The sequence below is a fragment of the Juglans regia genome, chromosome 6 (assembly GCF_001411555.2).
Source record: "Juglans regia cultivar Chandler chromosome 6, Walnut 2.0, whole genome shotgun sequence".
Classification (NCBI taxonomy): domain Eukaryota; kingdom Viridiplantae; phylum Streptophyta; class Magnoliopsida; order Fagales; family Juglandaceae; genus Juglans; species Juglans regia.
Window position 1 is genome coordinate 24,525,208 of NC_049906.1, and position 22,389 is coordinate 24,547,596.

The window sequence follows — 22,389 nt, forward strand, 5'->3', positions numbered from 1 at the left end:
GTGGTGATTACACAAGGTATACATGTGCATCATTTTCTTATATTCCCTTTCACCTTGAACCTCCTCAAACATTCTAGGTTATATATCTTCGTCTTAATCTATCTTCTTACTGTCATCATACCTTTTTTATGGCAATAAATGAAGGCCTTCTTGCAATAAAAAAAAATTTATGTAGTGGAATATTTGAGAACACATATAATGCATTTCCTGGTATGGTATGGGCTTTGGAATATCTTCATCTCTGTCTTTTTGTTTTTTAATTCTCAAAAAGGTCTGTTGATGGAGACTTTATGTGCATAGATAAGGGTTCTAAACCAAAAATAAGTTGTTTATGTGAAAACATATATTATTTTCAGACTCCATTTAATATATTTAGTTGATTATTTATTTCTACTCTATTTATTTATTTACTCACACATTGCATCTTTCTTTTACCACAGTGCTACTTAGCTTATTCTATATAAGCTGAAACTGGAGGGGAGGATAACTGAAGTCCACAATGCTGCCGAGTTTTTGCATTAGTTTAAGCATAAATTGGTAGAAAGCTGATAATTGCACTTTGACATTTCACTTGTAAATTTGTAATGGAATGGTTTGAATATTTGGATGTTGAACCGTCTGGTTAAATTTACTCTGTCTCCGATATAACACATGATCAATCATCTACTTTTGAAGGTGACCATAGTATGGAAACAACGTAGATGATTGTTTTGTATACGTGTAAGAAGTACTTTTTGGAAAATCAGGTTTTCTTGATGGATATGTACTCGATCTTGGGATTCTTTATCTATTAAATATTGTGAGATATACTAATAGATGCAGGTGATATTCTGAATCTTAGTGCAAAATGTATCAATCATCATGTGAGTTTGGAAAGGTATAGAAATTGTATGCATATGGTTAGGGGTGTAAACTCAAACCGAAAAACCGGAAAATCGGACCGGACCGGACCGAACCGGACCGGTTTTACCGGTTTTGAACCGGTCCGGTCCGGAACCGGTTTTTAAAACGTAAAAACCGGCCGGTTCCGGTCCGGTTCCGGTTCCGGAATTTTTTGGACCGGACCGGACCGGTTGATTAAAAAAAATAAAAAATAATATTTTTATATATAAGTTTTATACAAAATATTTTATATATATTAAATATTAATATATATGAGTTTTATATATAATGTATAATTATAAATTTTTATGTGAAATTTTATATATAACATATATATTCATATATGAAATAATTTCTTATTATAATTTATAAATTATTACCTAAAATGTTAATACTAAATCACTAAAAGTTTATAACTAATACTAATATATAACTTATAACTATACCAATAGTCTAATATTAATACTATTATATAGTCTAATATATTAATAAAAGTATAAAACAGTTTTTTTTAAATCAATTTTTTTTTTTTTATAAACAAATTTTTAATGACAAATTATGAAATTTATATTTTTAAAAAACCGGAAAACCGGACCGGACCGGACCGGAAACCGGTAAAACCGGAAGTACCGGTTTAGGAGGGTAACCGGTGCGTAATCGGTTTTGAAAAATATAAAACCGGTACATACCGGTTCGGTCCTAGATTTTATCCAAAACCGGACCGGACCGGACCGGTTACACCCCTACATATGGTGAAGAGGCCTCTATATCATGAACTAGGTGAGGCTGCATATAAATTAGGGGCTTAATGCTTGATTTCCTTACTGGTTTATATGTATAATTTATTTTTGCTTTTTACTCTTGACAGTGGGCATTAAGTTTCAATTGAGAGATCGATCGAAAGCTATGGGCTCTCAAAAGAAAAGTCAAAAAGTGAGAGAAAGCTTTAATAGGGTTTTGAATTCAGCGGTACTAGGTATATATATATATAATTTCAATTCAGCGGTACTAGGTATATATATATATATATATAATTTCTATATCAATAATAGATGATAAGTACTAAACTAACTAGCTAGCTAGGATCCATCAACAAAATTTTATTGATCAATCAATTCATTTGATTACTATTAATTCTAGCGTACAACCTAATGAGATATGGATGAGATGTTAATTTCATCAGGTAGCTAGCTTGCTCATGAATGGTGTTAAGAAATAAATTGAAGAATAATTTCCGTATATTTTTCATTGATGATCTCATACACATATATACATGAGTAGATGATTTATACATGGAAGACACAAGTAATTTAGCTGTACGTACAAAAATTATGTAACTGTCAAATGATCATCTACTTTTGGTGGGATTGCGGTTCATCTACTTTTGTGGGATCTTGGTGCTAGCTGTAATACATGGCTCGCCCAGTATGGCCAAATCCTTCATGTAATTTGATTGCTTTCCTTGCCTTTCTCTTTCTCTGTTGACATAATATATTAGCCTTAACACATTATATAACTGTCGCATTTTGAAAAGAGAGAATAAAATTATATACTATTAAACACTAGAAAATCTAACGTCCATGTATGTATTTTTTTTATATATCTAATTTAATGATTTACATTTACATTCAATGGAATAACATTGAAGGGCCTGACTTAAAAAATGTGGGATTATTCTTTATGTTAATGTAATAAACGGGTTGTTTGAAGCTTTTTTTTTTTTTTTCTTGAGACAAGGGCTGTTAATTGTTAGAGAAGGAAGAATGGTTTCCATATCCGTGTGTACATGGGTCCCACCGTCAGGAGGAAATAGTGAAATATCTTTTTGTGATGGGAAGTTGTTATACGCGGGATCATGAAATATTTAGTAGAAATTGGAGGGAAATAAGCTTTACGTTTAAAAGTCTTTAGTTGATGAAGTGACTTCAGCCCACTACACAAAAGTAGCGCAGTACACAGAAAGTTAAGAGTTATCTCATTGGTGGAAAAGGTGAAAGAGAGCCCTGTATTCAGACTGACCTTTAAGCACCAAGAGAGCCCTGTATTAAGACTGACCTTTAAGCACTCTCTTGTATTCAGACTGACCTTTAAGCACCAAGAGAGCCCTGTATGTATTTTCCTACTATCTTTTATTCATCCATCTCCACTACTTATTATAATAAGTAGATTCTTCTGTATGAAACTATTTACGAGTTTCACAAAAATGGGGATCCTGAGTTTATTTCCCCACATTATTGGGGTGAAGCTAAACTAAACTAAGCTTTTCTATTATTCTTAGTTGAGGTGAACTCAGAATATCTTACACAAATTTGCAGTTGGTTGTTTGCAAACTAAGCTTATCATCTGGTGAAGAGGCCAGTTTAGAGATGATTGCAAATCATCAACTTATTTCACAAATCTGTTATATGGATTTGCACAGTTTAATGATAGAGGTGAAATGACCTTATTTCACCTCGGTAATAGAGCTCAAACTGGGGTTTAATAAACTGACCTTATGTCATCTTGGTGAAGGTAAGGAAAATATGAGGAGATAGACGTGGAATTGCAAGGGAAATCCATATACCCAGTTTTGTTATTTGTGCATGAAATGATACTAAGTATATTTATCAACTTGTCTACAACCATAAACCAAAGATGAATTTATTTTTAGAAGTTTTTCTTGTTGCCATTCAGATTTCATGAAAAAAGGTTTCTTTATGGGTCTACCAGCATGCCTTAATCATATTGGGGTTCCAAAGATTGTTTTATTACCCACATCATCCAGCTTTATCATACATGGACGTTAGAAAGTAGACTTTATGGGCCTGTAGAAATGTTGCATTTTCACCCACTTTTGTTATTTGTGCATGAAATGATACTAAGTATATTTATCAACTTGTCTACAACCATAAACCAAAAAATGAATTTATTTTTAGAAGTTTTTCTTGTTGCCATTCAGATTTCATGAAAAAAGGTTTCTTTATGGGTCTACCAGCATGCCTTAATCATATTGGGGTTTCAAAGATTGTTTTATTACCCACATCATCCAGCTTTATCATAGAGGAGGAAAGAAAGTTTCGTTTATGGGCCTATAGAAATGTTGCATTTTCACAATGATTTGTGTAGTGGTTTATATATCTAATTTCACCTGACAGAAACTTTTACAATACAGTTGCATATAGAATTGATTTCCAAGCATTTGATCCAACAATTAGCCATGAGAGGAACAAGAAGAGGACATGGTGGACATGCCGGAATGACACAAACTCGCATACGCGCTAGTGATGGGTGCACATGGAGTGGTCCAACACCTCAGTCGCAACCGTGTAGGTGGACACGAATGGTTGAGCAAAACTCATCATCGGACGACTCAACACAGCCCCCGGATATGGTTTTGGGTACTGAGTTTCCTGAAATTAGCAATGATCCAAATACAAGGCCTGAGAACAATGGTAATAAGTATTGTTTTGGTGGAAATTGTGCAGAATTTCTTATTAACGGCTCTCAGATTTTTGTACAATATTTATTGTTTTAAGAGGTGGCTGGACAATGTACAATGTTGGTATGCATGCTTGAAGAATCATTGTTAGTTGCATTCAACATACTTATTCACTGGAAGTTTCTCTTTAGGTTGAGTGTTGAATTGATTTGACTTTTGAAATTCATTCCCTACTCATTTAAGACTTTGAGAAGGTCCATGGAATGAATATAAGAATTTCAAGGATGGTGAAAGTCTGGAAACACTAATGATAGAGCATCCTAAATCAACTAATTGATGTACTACTGCTAGGTACACCTAGTACACCACTACACATTGGTGATCAAAGCCCTGTTAGGTACACCCAGTACACAGTAGCCAAAAATAAATACATTATGATCATGACAACTACAATGTCGGAGAACATATAGATGAGCTTGTGACTGCATTAAACTTAAGCAAAGAAAGAGATAGGAAGAGAGTAATAAAATTTATAAACATTCCAGTTCATTGCCCAATTCAAAAGCAGCATCAGTAAATAATTTCCCATATTAATGCTAAAGTGAGTTACACTTTGGTCTCACCTTCATCCTCCCCATATTATAAAATAACTTGGTGGGTTCAGTTTGGCATCAAATCGTATTTAGTTTTTTTGCTACTGACTTGTGTAGGTAGAGATATAGTTAGGAGGGGGTAGAGTGGTTCTACTCAAAAGATTTGGAGATTTCTCTTTTAGCTAGATCTCTAATATGCCTGCTGTTCTTTGGCCATATATGTAAACAACTGGAAAAAATGTGGAACAATTATAAACACTGGGAACTTAGTATGTGGTTTTTCTTTAAAAGAACTAGTTAAGATGGACGTGTACATGGCATGAAAGATAAAGTGAAGCAACAAAGATGGGGCTAGTAATTTGGTGGTAGTGCCCTACAAAGCAGAAAGAGATGACAAACATATTCTTTACTTCTTCTTTTTTTCCCTGTAAGAGGTTTTTTTCCTAGTTTAATCATTCATGTAGTGTCTTACAAATCAAAATGGGAAGATTCAAATATCTTTACACCCATTAGCTGTATGTTTGTGCAAATCCATACTTAATTTGTTCCAAACGATTACCATCATGTTTAAATTTAAGCATTATATCAATAAAGGTTAAATGAGTCTGCAGAAAATAGAATAAAGCCAGTGATACGTTTGAGATTAATGGTTCTGGACCTAGTAGTTGCTTTAGTGATTATTTCTGTTGTTAGTCATTGATGTCAACATGTCAATGGCAGGGAGAGTACCAATGCAGAGGTGACGTGGACGAGCTAGGTGCACTGAGTTTATGAAGCTTCGTAAGCATGGTCTCATTCCTTTGAAGATTAATGATGGTGAGAGGGCACCATCATGTGAGAATGCAGTGTTCTTTACAACAAGGGTAACATGGATTATCAAACATCATGCAACCATGGCTCAAAATACTTGGGATGCTATAGATACACAAGAAAAAGAGGAGCTGATCAATCGTGTTCGGGTATTGTGCTGCTTGCATTAAACTAAGAAAATAGATTGATATTCTAGTTGAATAAATGAAAGATGTTATGTCTATGTTCTTAATGTCTATGGACTGATGTCTTTTGGTACGATGTTGCAGGCTAATTTCATTCTAGATTGGAGTAAAAGGAATCATCGCGAGATGGTCGAGAAGAACCTTGGAAAGAAGTTCAATGACTTTCACTACCAGCTTCATAAAATATACATGGGTTGTGCAACCCACGGTGAGGCATTACTAAAACCAACCTCGTTGGTGGAATCAGATGTATGGAAAAAGTTATGTGGGAGATGGGGTAGCGACGAATTCAAGGTAACAAGTGACGTATAAAAAACAGTTTGACAATATATTCCAGCTTTACATTTGATGCAATTTAATGGAAAGAGGAATGTGTTGAGTATTGTTAACATTACCATTATAAATATTGCAGAAAATATCCAATCAAAATAAGGTCAATAGGAAAAGGCAGCATGTGAACCACACAGCAGGCAGAAAGTCTTTTGTGAGGTTAATACAAGAGATGGTAAGATTATTATCATTTTCAATATCTAAGCTGATTGGTTAGTGGTAGTGTGTAAAGAAAAGAACATCCTTAATATTCATGTATGTAATTGAAGGGTCCGAGCTCATCAAACTTGGTAAACTTCTATAAAGAAACTAGATGGTCAAAGAAGAAAGGGGCATTTGTCACTCCCATGACAGAAACACTCTATGTGCGTGCTCTCTAACTTACCAACTTTGCACTATGTTGTTCCATTCATAGATAAGTAAATAAAGAGTAGGATATTTTTCTAGAATGGTATAAATGATAAAATATATATTTGTGCATCAGAATAATATGATTGAGAAGTTAGATGAGATGGAGCTTGAGGAGCGCACAGATGAGGCTGCAAATATTATATTTCGAGATGTGATAGGACACAGATCTGGTTATGCAAGAGGACTTGGTGTTTCAGTTATACCCGAGCCTAGACCATCATCTATGTCGGCACAATTTGAGCACTTAGCCCAAGAAAATGAGAAACACAAAAATGAGGCAATGATGTACAAGACTGAATTGGATGACTTGAAAAGGGAAGTACGACAATTATTGGTTTGGCAACAATCGTATGACCAGAGGATGAACCTATTCGAATGTGATTTAGAAAGAGTGTCTAATAGAGACACTCCAGGAAATGTTTAGCTGGATGGCCTTCTAAACTGGGATTTTTTGATAATTTGCTCCATTTGCTGGCAGGCACATATTTTATTTAATAGTTGTCTAGATTTTTGGGTGCAGGATTTTACTGTTAGTTGTACTTGCTGGATGTTCCTTGGTGGAATTATAAAATGTCCTAGGCAACAATATTTTGGTGGGATTACTCTGTTAAAGGTTATGAGAAAACATTGTAAGTATGCTTTAAAACCCCTAGAAATTGCATGTATTGTCTTCAATGGCTAAGAGAGTTGCTGATGCATATTCTATAAGATTAGTTATGATGCTAGTGATATTAAAACCTTGAAACTTGAGAGATGTATACCAGGTACAAAGAAATGTTTGGTAATTTTTTCTGTAATAGACTATAGGTACAGATTTATGTTGAATATACATGTAAAGATTCAGATATTTTATCATATGCTGTCATTTGCATAATTCGGGTACTATTGGAATTTAGAAGCCTTTGCATTATATTGGGAGATTTGTATAATCAGGTCTAACAATGTTTCTTCACAACAATAGGTCATTGGGTCACTCTTTGTGAGTATTTAGGTAAACTTAAAAATAGCCCTGTCTATTTCATGAGATTTAAGGTGGGGTCAACTTGGTTTTGTTTTAATTGAAGTAAGGTTTGGCTTGTCGTTATTGGGATTTTGTAAACAATGTTGCATACATTTTTTTTAACCAATTCCATATAATATTTTGGTATATTATATGGAAATCAGTCCTTGCATGCATACATAGTTATAATCTGGCTGGTGAAAACTAATTGCATAGCACTGTTTTCAATATTTGGTGGGGTGGAAGAAACAAAAATGGCATATAAGAGATCCTTTGCTGGAATTTTGGGCTTAGGTGGTAATTTCCACCATTCATTCCCCTGTTTTTTGTATGGCTATATACTTGCATATTTTTAAGCCTCAAATGTAGTGCATATGATATAGAACTTGAATATCATATCATAGGAAAGATATTTGGACAGGTTTGCAAATTTGTGCATTAGGTGTGTGCCATATGATATGTAGTTTTAAGTCACATATATAGGGCTGAAAATTGTATCCACCCTATCGATGGTTTGAGTTGTGACTATTGTTAAATCAAATACATGAGGCCAATTGGTTTAGGGTTGATATGTTCTCCTCCTGCAGCCCATGCCTCAAAACTGTTATGTTTTACATTGATAAACAGAGAAGGGTATTTATTCTTGACCCTAGAGCAGTGAACTGGAAAAAGTTATGCCATTGCCTGATGCATCTTCTATTTTCCTATGAAATATGGATGATATAACAGATTTTAATGAATTATTGGAGGCTTTTGCTTAGTTTAGTTTGTTCATGTAATGAGTGACATAAGTTTAGTTTGTTGATGACATGATTGGCATGAATTATTGTCTGCTTTAGTTTGCTGCAATGACTGGCATAATTAGTTTAGTTTTTGGTTGATTATTTTTATCTTACAAGGTAGACATCAGCAATTACTTCAAGCACATGAATAATTGTTTGAAGCATGTGTATTTTTCAGGTAGAAAGCAAATGGCATATGTTGATATAAATCACCCAAGTGGAATTTTTTGATGCAACACTACAAGAGCCTGCTGGATGCTACATATGTGGATTCACTCCCAGGTTTAAATTAATGTATAGGGTTTAAGGTTAATGTATAACCATGTTGACAACAATTCCAATGAGATGCACACATTCTTCATCAAGTGTTTAGTGTCGGTAAATGGAGATAGGAATTTAAGTAATTGCATGACAATTAGAAGGAACCTGCTATAATGTATGATGTAAAAAGTAAATGAAATGTTCACATTCAAGCTTTTTTGTATGAAATCTGGATGGCAATGTAAATGATAATTATTGAAAAAAGTGTATGGTGTTTGAATTATATTAAATCTAAAACAAAAGTCCTCAAAATCTGGTACTTGGCAGAGTACTAAATGAGAGGAATCTCAAAGATAATTTGCCATTGGTAAAGCTTAAATTCTTCCTTGGCTACATACGTTACTACTCTTTAGACAGAATCTTCTTGAACTTCTTTATTTTTTCTGAGTTAGTGTGGTGTAAAGAATGCTTAATCTAATTAGATCCTGTTACCACAAATTGCAAAGTATAGATATGTAGTATCTAAATTTCTTTAATTCCCCTGTTTTTTATAAAGAATAATATATATGCATTTAAGATGATCAGGACATATGGTTTAAATTTCTAAATTCCCGTGAAGTAGTGGTATATGCTAATATATGCTATTTCCCTAGCTCTTATTATATATAATATTGCTCCAAGGTTGTAGTTCATTTTTGGCATTTTATTCATGAGTCACATAGTACGTACTGAGCTATTGGGATATATATAAATTAGATGCATCTACACATCTCTATCTAATTTTCTGATCATGATCTTTAAATTAAAGAAGAAGAATTTTTTATGATTGGTCATTGTAAATTCATGAAACATATACTGGGGCAAGGAATCAATATAAATAAAATATATTTAATGATTGGTGGAGAATCAATATGCATGCCAAGATGCTATATAGGAATTTATGCGATAGAGGTTGTTTCAATTCAGATTGAGTACATATTGAATGACTTTGCTAACTAACCTGGGTGAAGAACATCAGCTTTAAATAACGTAAAGCAGAAATTGAAGCCATCGAATCCAAAAACCCATAAATTCCTGCAACGACGTGCTGCATCAGTGAACCAAAAACCCATAAATTTGCTTTGATCAACTATTGTTTGAAGCCACCGTTCAGAAAACCCATCAATCTAATAAACCGAGTGGGTTCTTATAATTTATTCACCACATATCCATTAACCCACACAGCTGTAAATTTGTAAGCAAGCGCGCGGAGATATTAATTGGCATTTCCTGCGCCATACATGCTCACCGTATGTAAAATCCATCTGAGATTGCGGCGTGGTAATCTAATTCACCGCATGTAGAATCAAAACCAAATGCAGGGATCTCGCTATTTCACCGTATGGATCAGCACCATCTTCTTGCGGCGTCATAATCAAATTCACCGCATGTTGAATAAAAAAAAATGCGGGGATCTCGATCTTTCACCGTATGTAAAATCCTTGAATTTGCGGCGTCTATAAATTCACCGCAACCTTGGGAAGAAAGCTTCTTTGCGGCCAGCCCCAAATTCTCTGAAATCTGGATTTTACGGACCTGCAAAATCGCCGTAAATCGCCCCAAATTTGCGACGCCTCATCACCTTAATTGCCCTTCTCCCAAATTGGCAAGGCGATTTTGCTGCGAGAGATGAACCGCCGAGTTAGGTTCAGCAATTGTGGCCGCTGATGATTTATCACCAAAAATCAACTGACCAGACGTTTTACTTTCGACCGATTAGTGAAGAGTAATTATTGCAGTTTCTGAAAATTTGCTGCGAGAAAACAGGGGAAATGGGGGATTTCGCTCCCCGCGAGAAGGAAAATTTCTTGTAGTGGTACTGGACCCAGCGCCAGCTGGAACTTAACTGCTGTCCGTGCATCATCCACTTTGAATTATACTTTATAAATGGTACTCTTAAGAAAAAATGTATGTGAAATTTAAGGCGCATATAGTCCTTTTAAAATTAAAATAGTCCTGTTATACGATCAATGTATATATTTATATGTGTATATATATATATTTATTTATTCTCATCTAATCGATCTAGTATTTTTGAGAATTGTTTTAATTATAAAGAGATTTTATAAAAATAAAGGTATAAACTGACATCATTTAGTATGATATGATAAATTGTAAAATTAATTTTATTATAATATAAATTTAACATATCGTATGAAGTAGATTAAATTTTTTTATAACTATAATACTTCTTTTATGTATAAATATTAGATCGAGTTGTGTCGTGATAGAATTATAGAAAAGGTTGATGGGTTTATTAATCAGATCTTGTTAATGCATTATCAATATAATTTTGACCAGTTTCACGTGCATTTATCTACTTTTGCGAATGAGTGAGTGGAATCGTGGCTCAAATTTGGCCATTCATAAGGTAGATGGAAGCAACGAGAAACTCATGTTAAAGTCATGAATTAAGAATCAGATCAAGTCGATCGTCGGCCTGCACGGCCAAACTGTTAAGTAGACTAATATATATATATATATTATTATATATGGACTAGTCTTATACTAATTTTAATTCGGACATTTAAGGATGGACGTACACGAGATACTGGACTTTAGCCACATTCTTAATTAAATTAATTAATCTTTCTTAGCCCAACGAAAAAATTAATCATGTTTCTAAAAAATGTGCATGTCGATCTGGCTCAATTTAAAAACCTATACAATTCTTGGCACATTTTACATGTTATACGTTGTGGGTACTGTTAGTGGAAAGGATATCCTAACCGGTTAGCCCCTAAGATGGATCTGGGCCCTCACTAACGGTTAAGGCCCATATCATAACCGAAGAGCCGAACCCAGTACAAAGGAAACCAGCCCATGGCCGATAACGACTGGATAAGCTAATACTGACGGGATAGCTATCCAGTAAATGGTAAATGATAAAGGAAGTTATTATTCGAATCTACTAAGAGATGAATCATCATCTCTAAATTTGAATTTGAATAAAGGATAACCATAATCCATAAGGGAGCTAATATAGCTCACAATAACTCTATATAAAGGAAAAATTCAGGTAATTAAATGGATGAAATTATTGTTATTGTTATTGTTATCCCCAAATTACTGACTTATCGGAGGCATCCCCTCGGACCCCCGTGCTCTCTACACTTTAGTTGCAGGTGGTCGTGAGGTGGTAGCGGTGAAACACATCAATAATAGTTGGTGCCATTTGTCGGATCTTTAAGTCTCACACTTTGAGTGCTTTTCACATGCCCATCACTACTCGATCTCAAGCAACTAGAGATCAGAGAGAAACTTCACAAAGTATGGAGGAAAAGATCGCAGAAATAGAGAAAATGATAAAGAAGCTTACCACGGATATGGATTCCTTGTGTAAGGAAAATGAGACTCTTAAGTCACAAAATGGGCCGCTAGGCGAGGATGCAACACCCAGTCAAGATGACAGAGTAAAGATGGAGGCAAATAGTGCAGGAAAGGGCCATCAAGAGAATAAGGAAGCAAAGAAATTGCACCATGACATTTGTAGCTTGATGGACAAGTATGAAGAGATGGCCAAGAAGACAGGAATGTCTTCTTCGGTTGACCAGTTGCTATCCAGCACAAATCTACCGTTTTCTACGGAAATCCTGACGATGCCCCTGCCCGGGAAATTTAAAGTCCCGTCGATGGACCTGTACGACAGCTCGAAGGATCTCGTGGAGCACCTTGAGACTTTCAAAGCCCATATGACGCTTCACGGTTTCCCGGGGGAAATACTTGTAGAGCTTTCCCTTCGCTCTAAATGGGTCGGCGAGAGGATGGTTTGGTGCACTACAGCCAAACTCCATAGAGAGTTTCAAGGAGTTGGGCCGACAGTTTTTGACCCAGTTCATGGCGAGTAGAAAGCTCAAAAGACCCGCCACATGCTTGTTGACTGTCAAACAATGAGAGGATGAAAGTCTGAAAGCGTATTTAGCATGCTTCAAAAAGAAACAATGACAACCGATGACTAAGACGAGAAAATCATGCTAGTAGCACTATTGGGAGATGTTTGGCCAAGAAGCCCTTTTATGGTCAGACTGGCTCGGAAAACCCCATCCACTTTAAGGGAGTTCATGGACAGGGTTGATGATTTTGTTAATGCTGAAGACACCTTGGTCACCTTGACCACCCAACTAGAAAGAAGGAGCGAACAGGAAACGAAAGGAGGACAGAGGAAAGATCAAGATGGAGGGCAAAAGGCGAAGAGAGACTAGCAAGAGTTAAGGTGGGATAGTAATGTAAGAAGACATAGTGGCGGTTATGTACACTATTCAGAAAAACCAAAGGAAGAAAAACCAGCCGATAATGATCGACAAATCGAGAAATACTGCAGTTATCATAAAATAAGGGGGAATAGAACCGATGACTGTTACAACCTTAAATGAAAAGTAGAAGTGATGAGGAACAATGGCGAGTTAGAAAGATTGATCGCCCAGAACATGACCCCCCCATGGTGAACAAACGAAAGGAAGAATGAGCACAAGAAGAGAAGAAGAAAGAGCCCCAAGCGATGAGAATCACAGTATGGGGAGAGGAGGTCAAATGAATCTAGGGACCGAAGAGCGAGAGCAGATGAAAATCAAAGAAACCAACTTTTGGGTGAGATACACACCATCGCCGGCGGATATGCAAGAGGTGGCCTAACTTCCTCAGGGAGAAAGACCTATGCAAGGTGGGCAAGGAATAAAGAAATCTATAATGTAGAGAAGCCCGTAAAACAACCCTGAGTACAGGGATCCCTCGCGATATCTTTCGACGAGGAAGATTTCCGAGGGGTTGTGTACCCCCATGATGATGCTTTGGTAATAACAATGTTGGTGGCAAATTTTACCACCAGAAGAATACTGATTGACAATGGAATTTCGGTGGATATCTTGTTCTAGGATGCTTTCAACAAAATGGGGATTGGTGAAGAGCAATTGAAACCAACACCAACTACACTAAAAAGATTCACTGGAGATGCAGTACAACCGATGGGGTCCATTACGTTACCAGTATCTGTGAGCACAAACCCTTATGTTGCCACTATGATGACTAAGTTTTTAGTAGTGAGAACACTGTCGGCATATAATGCGATCATTGGGCAGCACACGTTGAATGCATTAAAGGCCATTACCTCAACCTATCATCTAAAGATAAAGTTTCCAACAGGCGAGGTACTCGAAACAAGAGGAATAGGCGAAGTAGACGGCAGGCAGGTCTTGGCCAGAGAGTGTTATGTGTAGGAGCTCAGACAAGGGCAAAGGGAGGTCAGTATGGTGGATTTTGAAAAGTGTACGATCGTCTTGCTGGGCCCGCAAGTAATGGCGATGGAGTTAGAGACTAGAGACAAAGATACCCTGAAGAATGGGGAGGCAGATGAGCCTCTAGAGCTGGTCACCCTTGAACAGAACCATCTTGAAAGCCATGTGAAGATCGGGACAAAATTGGTACAAAAGAAAGATAAAAACTAATAAATTTCTTTCTAGACCATAAAGATGTAGTAGAGTCATAAAGATATGCCTGGGATAGGCGAGGAAGTCATCGAACATCAGTTGAACGTAGACCCAAAGGTACGCCCAGTAAAGCAAAATAAAAGAAACTTTAGTATCGAGAAGTACGAAGCAATCACATAAGAGGTGGATCGGTTATTGGCAGCTGGATTTATCAAAGAAGTACATTATCTAGAGTGGTTGTCTAACGTGGTGTTACTAAAAGTCCAACGGGAAGTGGTGAATGTGTGTGGATTTTACCGACCTCAACAAGTATTGCCCGAAAGATAGCTTCCCATCACAAGGATACATCCAATAGTAGATGCAACAGTAGGGCATAAAATGTTAAGCTTTATGGATGCCTACTCGGGATACAACTAAATAAGAATGAAGAAGGTTGATCAGGAGAAAACCGCCTTTATAATTGACCGGGGGTTGTATAGCTATAAAGTGATGTCTTTTGGCTTTAAAAACACTAGGGCTACCTACCAGAGGTTAGTAAAGAAAATGTTAAAAAACTAGATCAAAAGAAGCATGGAGGTGTACGTCGATGATCTACTAGTAAAAAGCAAGGAGTTTGACCAACACATAGAAGACCTTAGAGAGGCTTTTCAGGTATTACGTCAGTACCAAATGAAGTTCAACCTAACAAAATGGGCATTCAAAGTGCAGTCGGGAAAATTCCTCGATTTTATGGTGTCAGAAAGAGGAATCGAAACAAATCCTGAGAAACTCAGAGCAATAATAGAGATGAAGTCACCCACGAACTTGAAAGAAGTACAAAAACTGGCGGGCAAGATTGCAGCTCTTAACAGGTTTGTATCCCGATCAACGGATAAATGTCTTCTTTTCTTTCAGGTTTGTATCCCAATCAACGGATATCTTAGATGAATTTTCAAAATAGAATTCAATTAGAATTTTAAATTACTAATCATTGAAATATTTCTTCAATAAAGAATTTTGATTTAATTAAATAAGACAAGATGCATTGTCTCTTTCTTCATGCAAAACATGATGACCTTAACCTTGAAGATTGTTAGTATTTTTTAATAAATAGATTTTTTTACCGTTATTTTTCATGTCCAATAATTGAATTAATTCGGAGTTAGTAAATTATATTGAATTAATTTTTAGTCACTGAGTGCTTATTAAAACAGATCCTTTGTTTTGATCAAGGATCGCGTTTGCCTCTTTCGTTTTTGAAAAACAAAAAAAAAAAAAAAACGTCTTTTGTCTGTTGGGTTTCCATTTTCTCTCATAATTTCCTGGCAGCCTCCTCAAGGCTTATTAGCCTTGATTTTTGTCCTCCAATTGAGGTCGGTCGCCTAGAGAGCTATGGCAATCAAATCCTATATATTAACTTTATCTGGCTGATCAACTCCTCGCTCTAAGTGTATTTTCAACCATATAAATATACTTATTATGCAAACAATATAGCTTTCTAAACAGTATATTTTCGCCTCTAAGTGTATTTTCTCTTTCCTCAACATAATAAAATTCTTTGCAACTCTATAGACGTAGGTATATTATCGAGCTATGTTAATTTTGTGTCGTGTGATTGATTGTTTGTTTGCTTTTACTTTTTTATCATCATTTTCACAATATGAACTCATGTTTTATAAAAAGACTTTATAATATAATTTAATGAATTCTACAACAAACTGTCTTTTAAATTTATAAAGGAGGTTTAAGTTTTTAATTATAAAATTTTTTAAAAGTTCAAAACTCCCCGTCTTATTTTTTAAATCTACACCATAAGGATGGGATATATCTGCTAGGACGTTTAGAAGGTGTTTGTTTCCCCACATGTTAGATTATTTGCACTTTGCAGTACCCGCAACAATTTTAATCACCGACCAATAGAGTGTTCCTTATCTTTCTTTTCACTCAACCATTTTAGTGGTCTATCTCCTTGCGCTAGTGGGACCTCACATTTTACAACTTCGAAATATCAAAGAAGTATTTTTGCATCAGAGAACATATAAGTCTCAAATCACAAACTTAATTCTCAATTCTTTATTCAGATCGAATAAAGAATAATGGCCTTCACTTTCTTGAAATATTCATCTCTATAGATGGAAATTTGTTGGGTACGAATTCTCAAGGTAGAATAAAGTGAAGTGAGGCATAAAGCAGCATTATATTTCTCTATTTTTTCAATTTATAAGATGCATTAAAATTAAATCAGAGATACAAAAAATGAGGATAGGGTGCTCTTTACAAGATTCACGTTACAATAACGGCCGTGAGAGATCGGGGGTGTAACCGATCTGGTTTGGTCTGGTTTTGGACAAAATTTGAGACCGAATTGGTATGCATCGGTTTTGCATTTTCAAGAATCGATTCTGCACTGGTTATCCCCCTAAACCGGTACTTTCGATTTTATCGATTCCGGTCACGTTCAGTTAGATTTTTCAGTTTTAATATACTATATACTATATTATATAATATATATAATAATATATTATAGTATATAATACTATAGTGATAATATATTGTAGCATATTATAATTATATTATAGACTATAGTGATATATTATAATATATAGTGATATAGTTTAGTATAACTAATAATACAATAGGTGTTGGAGATCTTAACAAGCCCTTCCATTTCAAGAGAGCCAGCCTATTTCAATAGATGGAACTATTATATATATGTGCTCTTCTATTTAAACCTTTTGAACATCTTGTACATTCTCAAGACAAAGATAAATTTAATTATGAAAATTGTGTCTTGCCCAAAGGTTGGGATTCAAGAAATACTCATTCAAAGCCACAAAGAAAAGTTTTTTAAAAATGTATTAGGCCTCACAAAAGAAAGAACCAAAGACCCTCTTCACAAAATCAATCCTATTTTGTCTGTGTCAAAAGTGGGCAATTTGCTAGAATTTGCAAGTTTCAAAAGCGAGAGAATAACCTTCAAGTTAACATAACTGAGGAATCATTTGTAGCAATGGCTATAGACATTAACATGGTTCGATTTGTTGAAGGATGGTGGGCATATTCCGGTGTCAATTAGCATGTCTGCTATGATAAAGATTGGCTCAAAAATTATTATCCCTTTGAAGAAAAAAAAAACTATTATGCTTGGTGATTCACGTAAAACCAAGGTTGTTGGGAGTGGTGAGGTCGAATTGAAATTCACCTCTAGATGTATCCGGTTCTCATTACTTTACCCGCTGGTCCTTTTCCTCCTGAGTGGTTGCTGCATACTCCTTCATGTACTTGTGCCAGGACTTACTACGCTTGCTCAAGTGAGACACACCTTAGGAGGGGCATGGAATAACCCCGTATGTACAGGACCCCGTCAGTTAGGATGAAGCATTTGCGTTGAGGTACTTGATTATAACCGTAGCCCATTTTGGATCTCCAAGCCTCACCTTCGAGATCTCGACCCCTATCATTGGCATCTCTACTGTGCTGACCACTGTCTGCTCTGGTAGGGGTGAATCTTCCTGCTTGGACATGGCTCACGCCAATTTGTTGGCCTTCTGGTTCTCAACTCTTGGTATTTGCTTAATCTAAAAATATATGAAGTGACTGTGCTTAACTCCCACCAACGTCAAGTATTTTTTTAATTTTTCGCTCTTCATAATGAACTCCCCTCAAACTTGGTTGACAACTACCTAGGAGTCGGCTTTCACCTCTATCTTATTGGCGCCCACCAACTTAGCAATTGCTAAGTCGACCAACAACGCTTCATATCCTACTTTATTGTCGGTGGGTTTGAACGCCAATCTGATGGCATAGTTGTGCTCTTCTCTGGCATCTAGAACGATATGCACCCCCACTCCCCCTCCAGCTCGGCAAGATGAGCCATCAACGAAGATCTGGCAGGGCGTCATGGGAGGTGCATCTCAGATCTCTTCCAGAATGCCAGTGAATTTTGCAACAAAGTCTGCTAGTACTTGTCCCTTAATAAAGCTCTTGGGGACGTACGCGATGTCAAACTCACTCAGCTCCACTGTCCAATTCATTAGCCGGCCCGAGACATTTGGTCACTATAAGATCTTCTTCAGGGGGGCTTTAGTCAGGACTCATATCGAGTGTGCCCAGAAGTATGGTCTAAGTAGGCGGGTAGTCATTATAAGGGCAAAGGCAAGGTGGTCCATGCGAGGGTATCTCTCTTCCGCACTCTGAAAAGCATGCTGGTGTAGTACATCGGCTTCTAAGAGTCTTTCAAATCCCACACTAGAGCCACAAAGATTGCATATGGGGAGATAGACAAATACAGGCTCAAGACTTCTCCCAGGTCAGCTTGATTGAGTAAGGGAGGGCTGGCGTGGTATTGCTTAAGGTTTGAAAGCCCGATCGCATTCCTCATTCCAAGTCTGTGCGTTTGGCAGCACTTTGAAAACCTACAGGCACTTGTTTGTTGATCGGAGTACAAATCAATTAAGAGCCTCCACTCGGCCAGCGAGCCTTTGCACATCATTGATGCTTCGAGATGGCGCCATGTTGAGTATGGCCTCCAACTTTTCCGGGTTGGTCTCTATTCCCCGCTCTGAGACTATGAAACCGAAGAACTTCCAAAACTCCATATCGAACACAGACTTTGCCGGGTTAAGTTTCATCTGGTAGCACCTTAGTACCACGAAGGCTTCACGCAGATCGGTTAAGTGCTATTCAGGGGCCTTGCTCTGCACAAGGAAGTCATTCACATAAACCTCCATGCTCTACCCTATCCGTTCTTTAAACATGCAGTTGACTAACCACTAGTAAGTGGCCCCAGCTTTTTTCAAGCCAAAGGGCATGCTCGTGTAGCAGTATAGCCCCTATTTGTGATAAATAATGTTTTCTCCTCATCTTCATGGTTCATGTGGATCTGGTTGTACCCCGAGTGAGCATCCATGAAAATGAACATGCGATTTCCCGCAGTGGAGTCCACTATCAGGTTGATCTAGGGAAGAGGGAAGCTGTCTTTGAGACAGGTATTGTTCAGATCTGTGAAATCAACACACATTCTGCACTTGTCATTGGCATTCCACACAAGAATAACATTGCATAGCCAGTCTGGGTATCATGCTTTGCTTATGAATCCAACCACTAAGAGGTGGTCAACCTCCTTTGTGATGGTTGTGCATTTCTCGGCACTGAAGCACCGCCTTTTCTGCCTGACCTTCTTGGCTTTTGGGCTCACACACAGGTGATACTGAATGATGTCTGAGTCAATCTCGGGCATGTATTTGTGGCTCTAAGCAAATACATCCTAATGCTCTATGAGGACTTGCATCATAGCTTGCCGCATGCTGGGTGCCATCCTACTACCAAGTTTTATCATGGCCTTAGGACAGTTTGGGTGTAGGGGAGCTAGCTCGATCACCTCATTTGACTCTTCTTCTCGAAGAGCTTGCTTGTCCCTGATTCCCCTTAAGATGAACTTGGGAGGGGGTGGCAGGGCACAATCATTTCCCAAGGTCTCTATTACATTGACCTCACCTTCCGTCGGCCTTAGTTCTTGCATGTATTTTGGTAAGGTTTCTGGCCCTTGAGTTGCTTGAGAATGGGTTGTCATTGGCATAAGAATGACACGTTACACCTATAGGAAAGATCCCACAAAAGGCACCACCATTAACGTCGTGTTTCGTATGCCTGGACAAGGTTCTAGTAAGTAACTCGGGCCGGGGTCTTCACCTGTGAACACAAAGGAGAAGGTGGACTCGGGGTTGTTTGAGGCACCTCTGAAGTCTAAGTTAGTCTTGCATGTTCTTTGTGTTAGCTTAGAGTAATTCAGTTTAGAGATTTCTTTATACTTGAGATGTAGCTTTTATACGAGGTTGTGAGGGAACATTATGTTCCTCTTGTTAGGGTTAAGCCATCCCGCCCACGTCTATCCTAGTTTGGATATTTAATGCAACATTGTCTTCTAAGGCACAACTTTTAATGTGACGTTGCTCCTAAGATGACACATTTAATGTGGTATGGCTTCCAAGGTGCCCCCCAGCAATGGGTGAACGGCGTGGTCACTTCTGGTCCCTTCTGTCAGAGAATGGAGGGTCGTCTGCATCCTTCGTTTACCTACTAACGTAAGTACTTCAATGCTAGGTGCAACAGGGGACGTCAGAGTCGACTTATCCCATATGTTTCCCCTTATCTGGCTTCCCGCGCTTTACGTCCTCCTTCCTATGATGCAACCTTAAGGGCTGGATCCCGTTGACAATTCTGGGGCCTCGGAAGGGTGAGACCCGAGTTAGAACGTTGGCCCCAGGCCTAATTCGGATGGCCCCCCTGCGAGGGGAATATCCCTGCTACCTTCACAAAAATCCATTTCAATTTCACTAGTTTTAAAAATTTTAAAAATATTGAAGGTTGTATATTGTTTTTGAGTAAATATATAACACAATATGCGTTGTCTCTGTCTTCCTACAAAACACCTTAGTTTGAGAAGACCTTGACCGATGACTTAGAAATTAATAGGCCAATGAAGGCTCGGTGTCAATGAAAGCGAATTAGATAATTCGCTTATACTTATATTGTGTTCCAATGACACGCAAACATACCAAATAAAAAAGCAATTATGGTGAGAAAAGAATTCTAAGCCTACACAAAACACCTAGATCCTTAAAATTACTAAATTTTCAAAATTAAAATATTAATACTTTAAAATTTATATAAATTATTACATTATTTCATGCAAAAATGATAACCTTGGAAAGATCTTGACTGATGATTCAATTATAGGCTATAGACTTTGAGTACTCAATATGTTCTATCCAATTTCTCAATCTCCCTACTTTTCAATTATCTTGATCACCTTCTTGATTTTTGATACGTATGTAGCAATTAGCTTGGAATTAACACTACAACAGACTGTGTTTTGTGACAGAGGAAATTGTCACAAAAAAATGACAAACTGTCACTAAAGATATTTGGTGACAGTTTGAAACCGTCACCACAACCCTCACTTGAAGTGTGTCACAGAAAAAATTTGGGACGATTTACTGTTCAACCGTCACAAAAAATATTTTTAGTGACGGTTGGAAGTGTTTCGTTCTGTATAACGTTCGAACGTTCCTTTTTTTATGACGGTTGAGAACTATCACAGAAAGTCACGTTCAGACGTAAAATTAAACGTTTAGATGTTAACCCGACCGATTAACGTTCGAATGAGAGAATTTGACGTTTGTTGATTATCATTCGAACGTATCATATGTTAATGCGTCCGAACGTTAATTACAATAAACGTTCGAATATTTGTTCGAATGTAAACGTAAATGTTCAAATGTAAAGCGTTTAAAGTTCGGACGTTATTTCGAATGTAAACGAATGAGCGTTCGAATGCAAGTTCTTTGTTCGAACGTTAATCGCTTTATCGTTCGAACGCTTTGTTCGTTTTAGTATGAGGACGTTCGAACGTAGAGTTTGATGTTCGAACGATCCAATTTATGCATTTACATTCAAACGTTTGTTCGAATGTGAACCAACGTTCGAACGATTTTTATTTACATTCGAACGTATAGATCAGAAATACTAATTCCATAAAATTTAAAAACATAATACCAATTGTGTCATATTACATACCATCAATTAATAAGTAACAATGTCTTATAAAAGCACAAAATTAGATATTAAAACTAGCCAGAAATACTAATAAAATTTATTTCTTATTTTTCCCTCGCCCACTGCGATTCTATTGTAACAACATAACATGCTTCATTTGCACCATCATCTCCCGTTGCACTTGCTCTTGCACTTCACTGCGTATTCTTTCCTCATGGTCTCTCTGTTGGTCCTGCAAACGCGTCTCTAAATGAAACTGTAGTTGTAAGAGAGACTCTAGCTTTTGCTGTCTCGACCTCATATACTCATTGCCGTTCAGCTTCAAAATTTGTTGTAAGATTATTAATTTGTGAAACTGATGAGGTTGAGGAGGATAAACATCTATGCTTGATAGATCATCCCAAACCTCTTGCCATACTAGACTGCGACCTGAGCACTTGCGTGAATATGTCTATGTCAGTAGGAGAGGATTCCTTAGAAGCCGACTGCATCTCCATCATTTTTTCCTGCAATTTAAAAAGTATTGATTGTAAATAATTAGTAACGTATTAAAAGAAATATAAATAAGAAATAAACTATTCAAATGTTATATAAATAATTTATTTAACAAAATTAACACTACTTACATAATTATCTGCAGCGACAGGATCCATCCACTCACTATGTTCATTAGTGTGAGTAGCAGTATAGACATGAATGAGGGAAAAGTTTTCAGGATC

At 36.9% G+C, this 22,389-nt stretch overlaps 1 protein-coding gene and 1 long non-coding RNA gene across 3 annotated transcripts; one reads left to right on the plus strand and one right to left on the minus strand.

Annotated features, from left to right (window-relative positions):
* Nucleotides 1-2,102: 2,102 nt before the first annotated feature.
* Nucleotides 2,103-10,557, minus strand: LOC108993922. Its single transcript, XR_004801690.1, has 2 exons — nucleotides 9,673-10,557; nucleotides 2,103-2,360 (listed from the first exon to the last, which is right to left on the minus strand). It is a non-coding gene; the product is annotated as an uncharacterized LOC108993922 (long non-coding RNA).
* Nucleotides 5,617-9,225, plus strand: LOC108993919. Of its 2 annotated transcripts, XM_035690879.1 has the most exons (6): nucleotides 5,617-5,852; nucleotides 5,973-6,182; nucleotides 6,301-6,393; nucleotides 6,488-6,583; nucleotides 6,703-7,258; nucleotides 8,590-9,225. In XM_035690879.1, exons 1-5 carry the CDS (start codon nucleotides 5,664-5,666, stop codon nucleotides 7,051-7,053), a joined length of 939 nt encoding a protein of 312 aa, XP_035546772.1. In that variant the 5' UTR covers nucleotides 5,617-5,663; the 3' UTR covers nucleotides 7,054-7,258; nucleotides 8,590-9,225. The 2 variants fall into 2 exon arrangements, with proteins under 2 accessions (XP_035546772.1, XP_035546773.1); XM_035690880.1 differs by lacking the exon at nucleotides 6,488-6,583.
* Nucleotides 10,558-22,389: the final 11,832 nt, after the last annotated feature.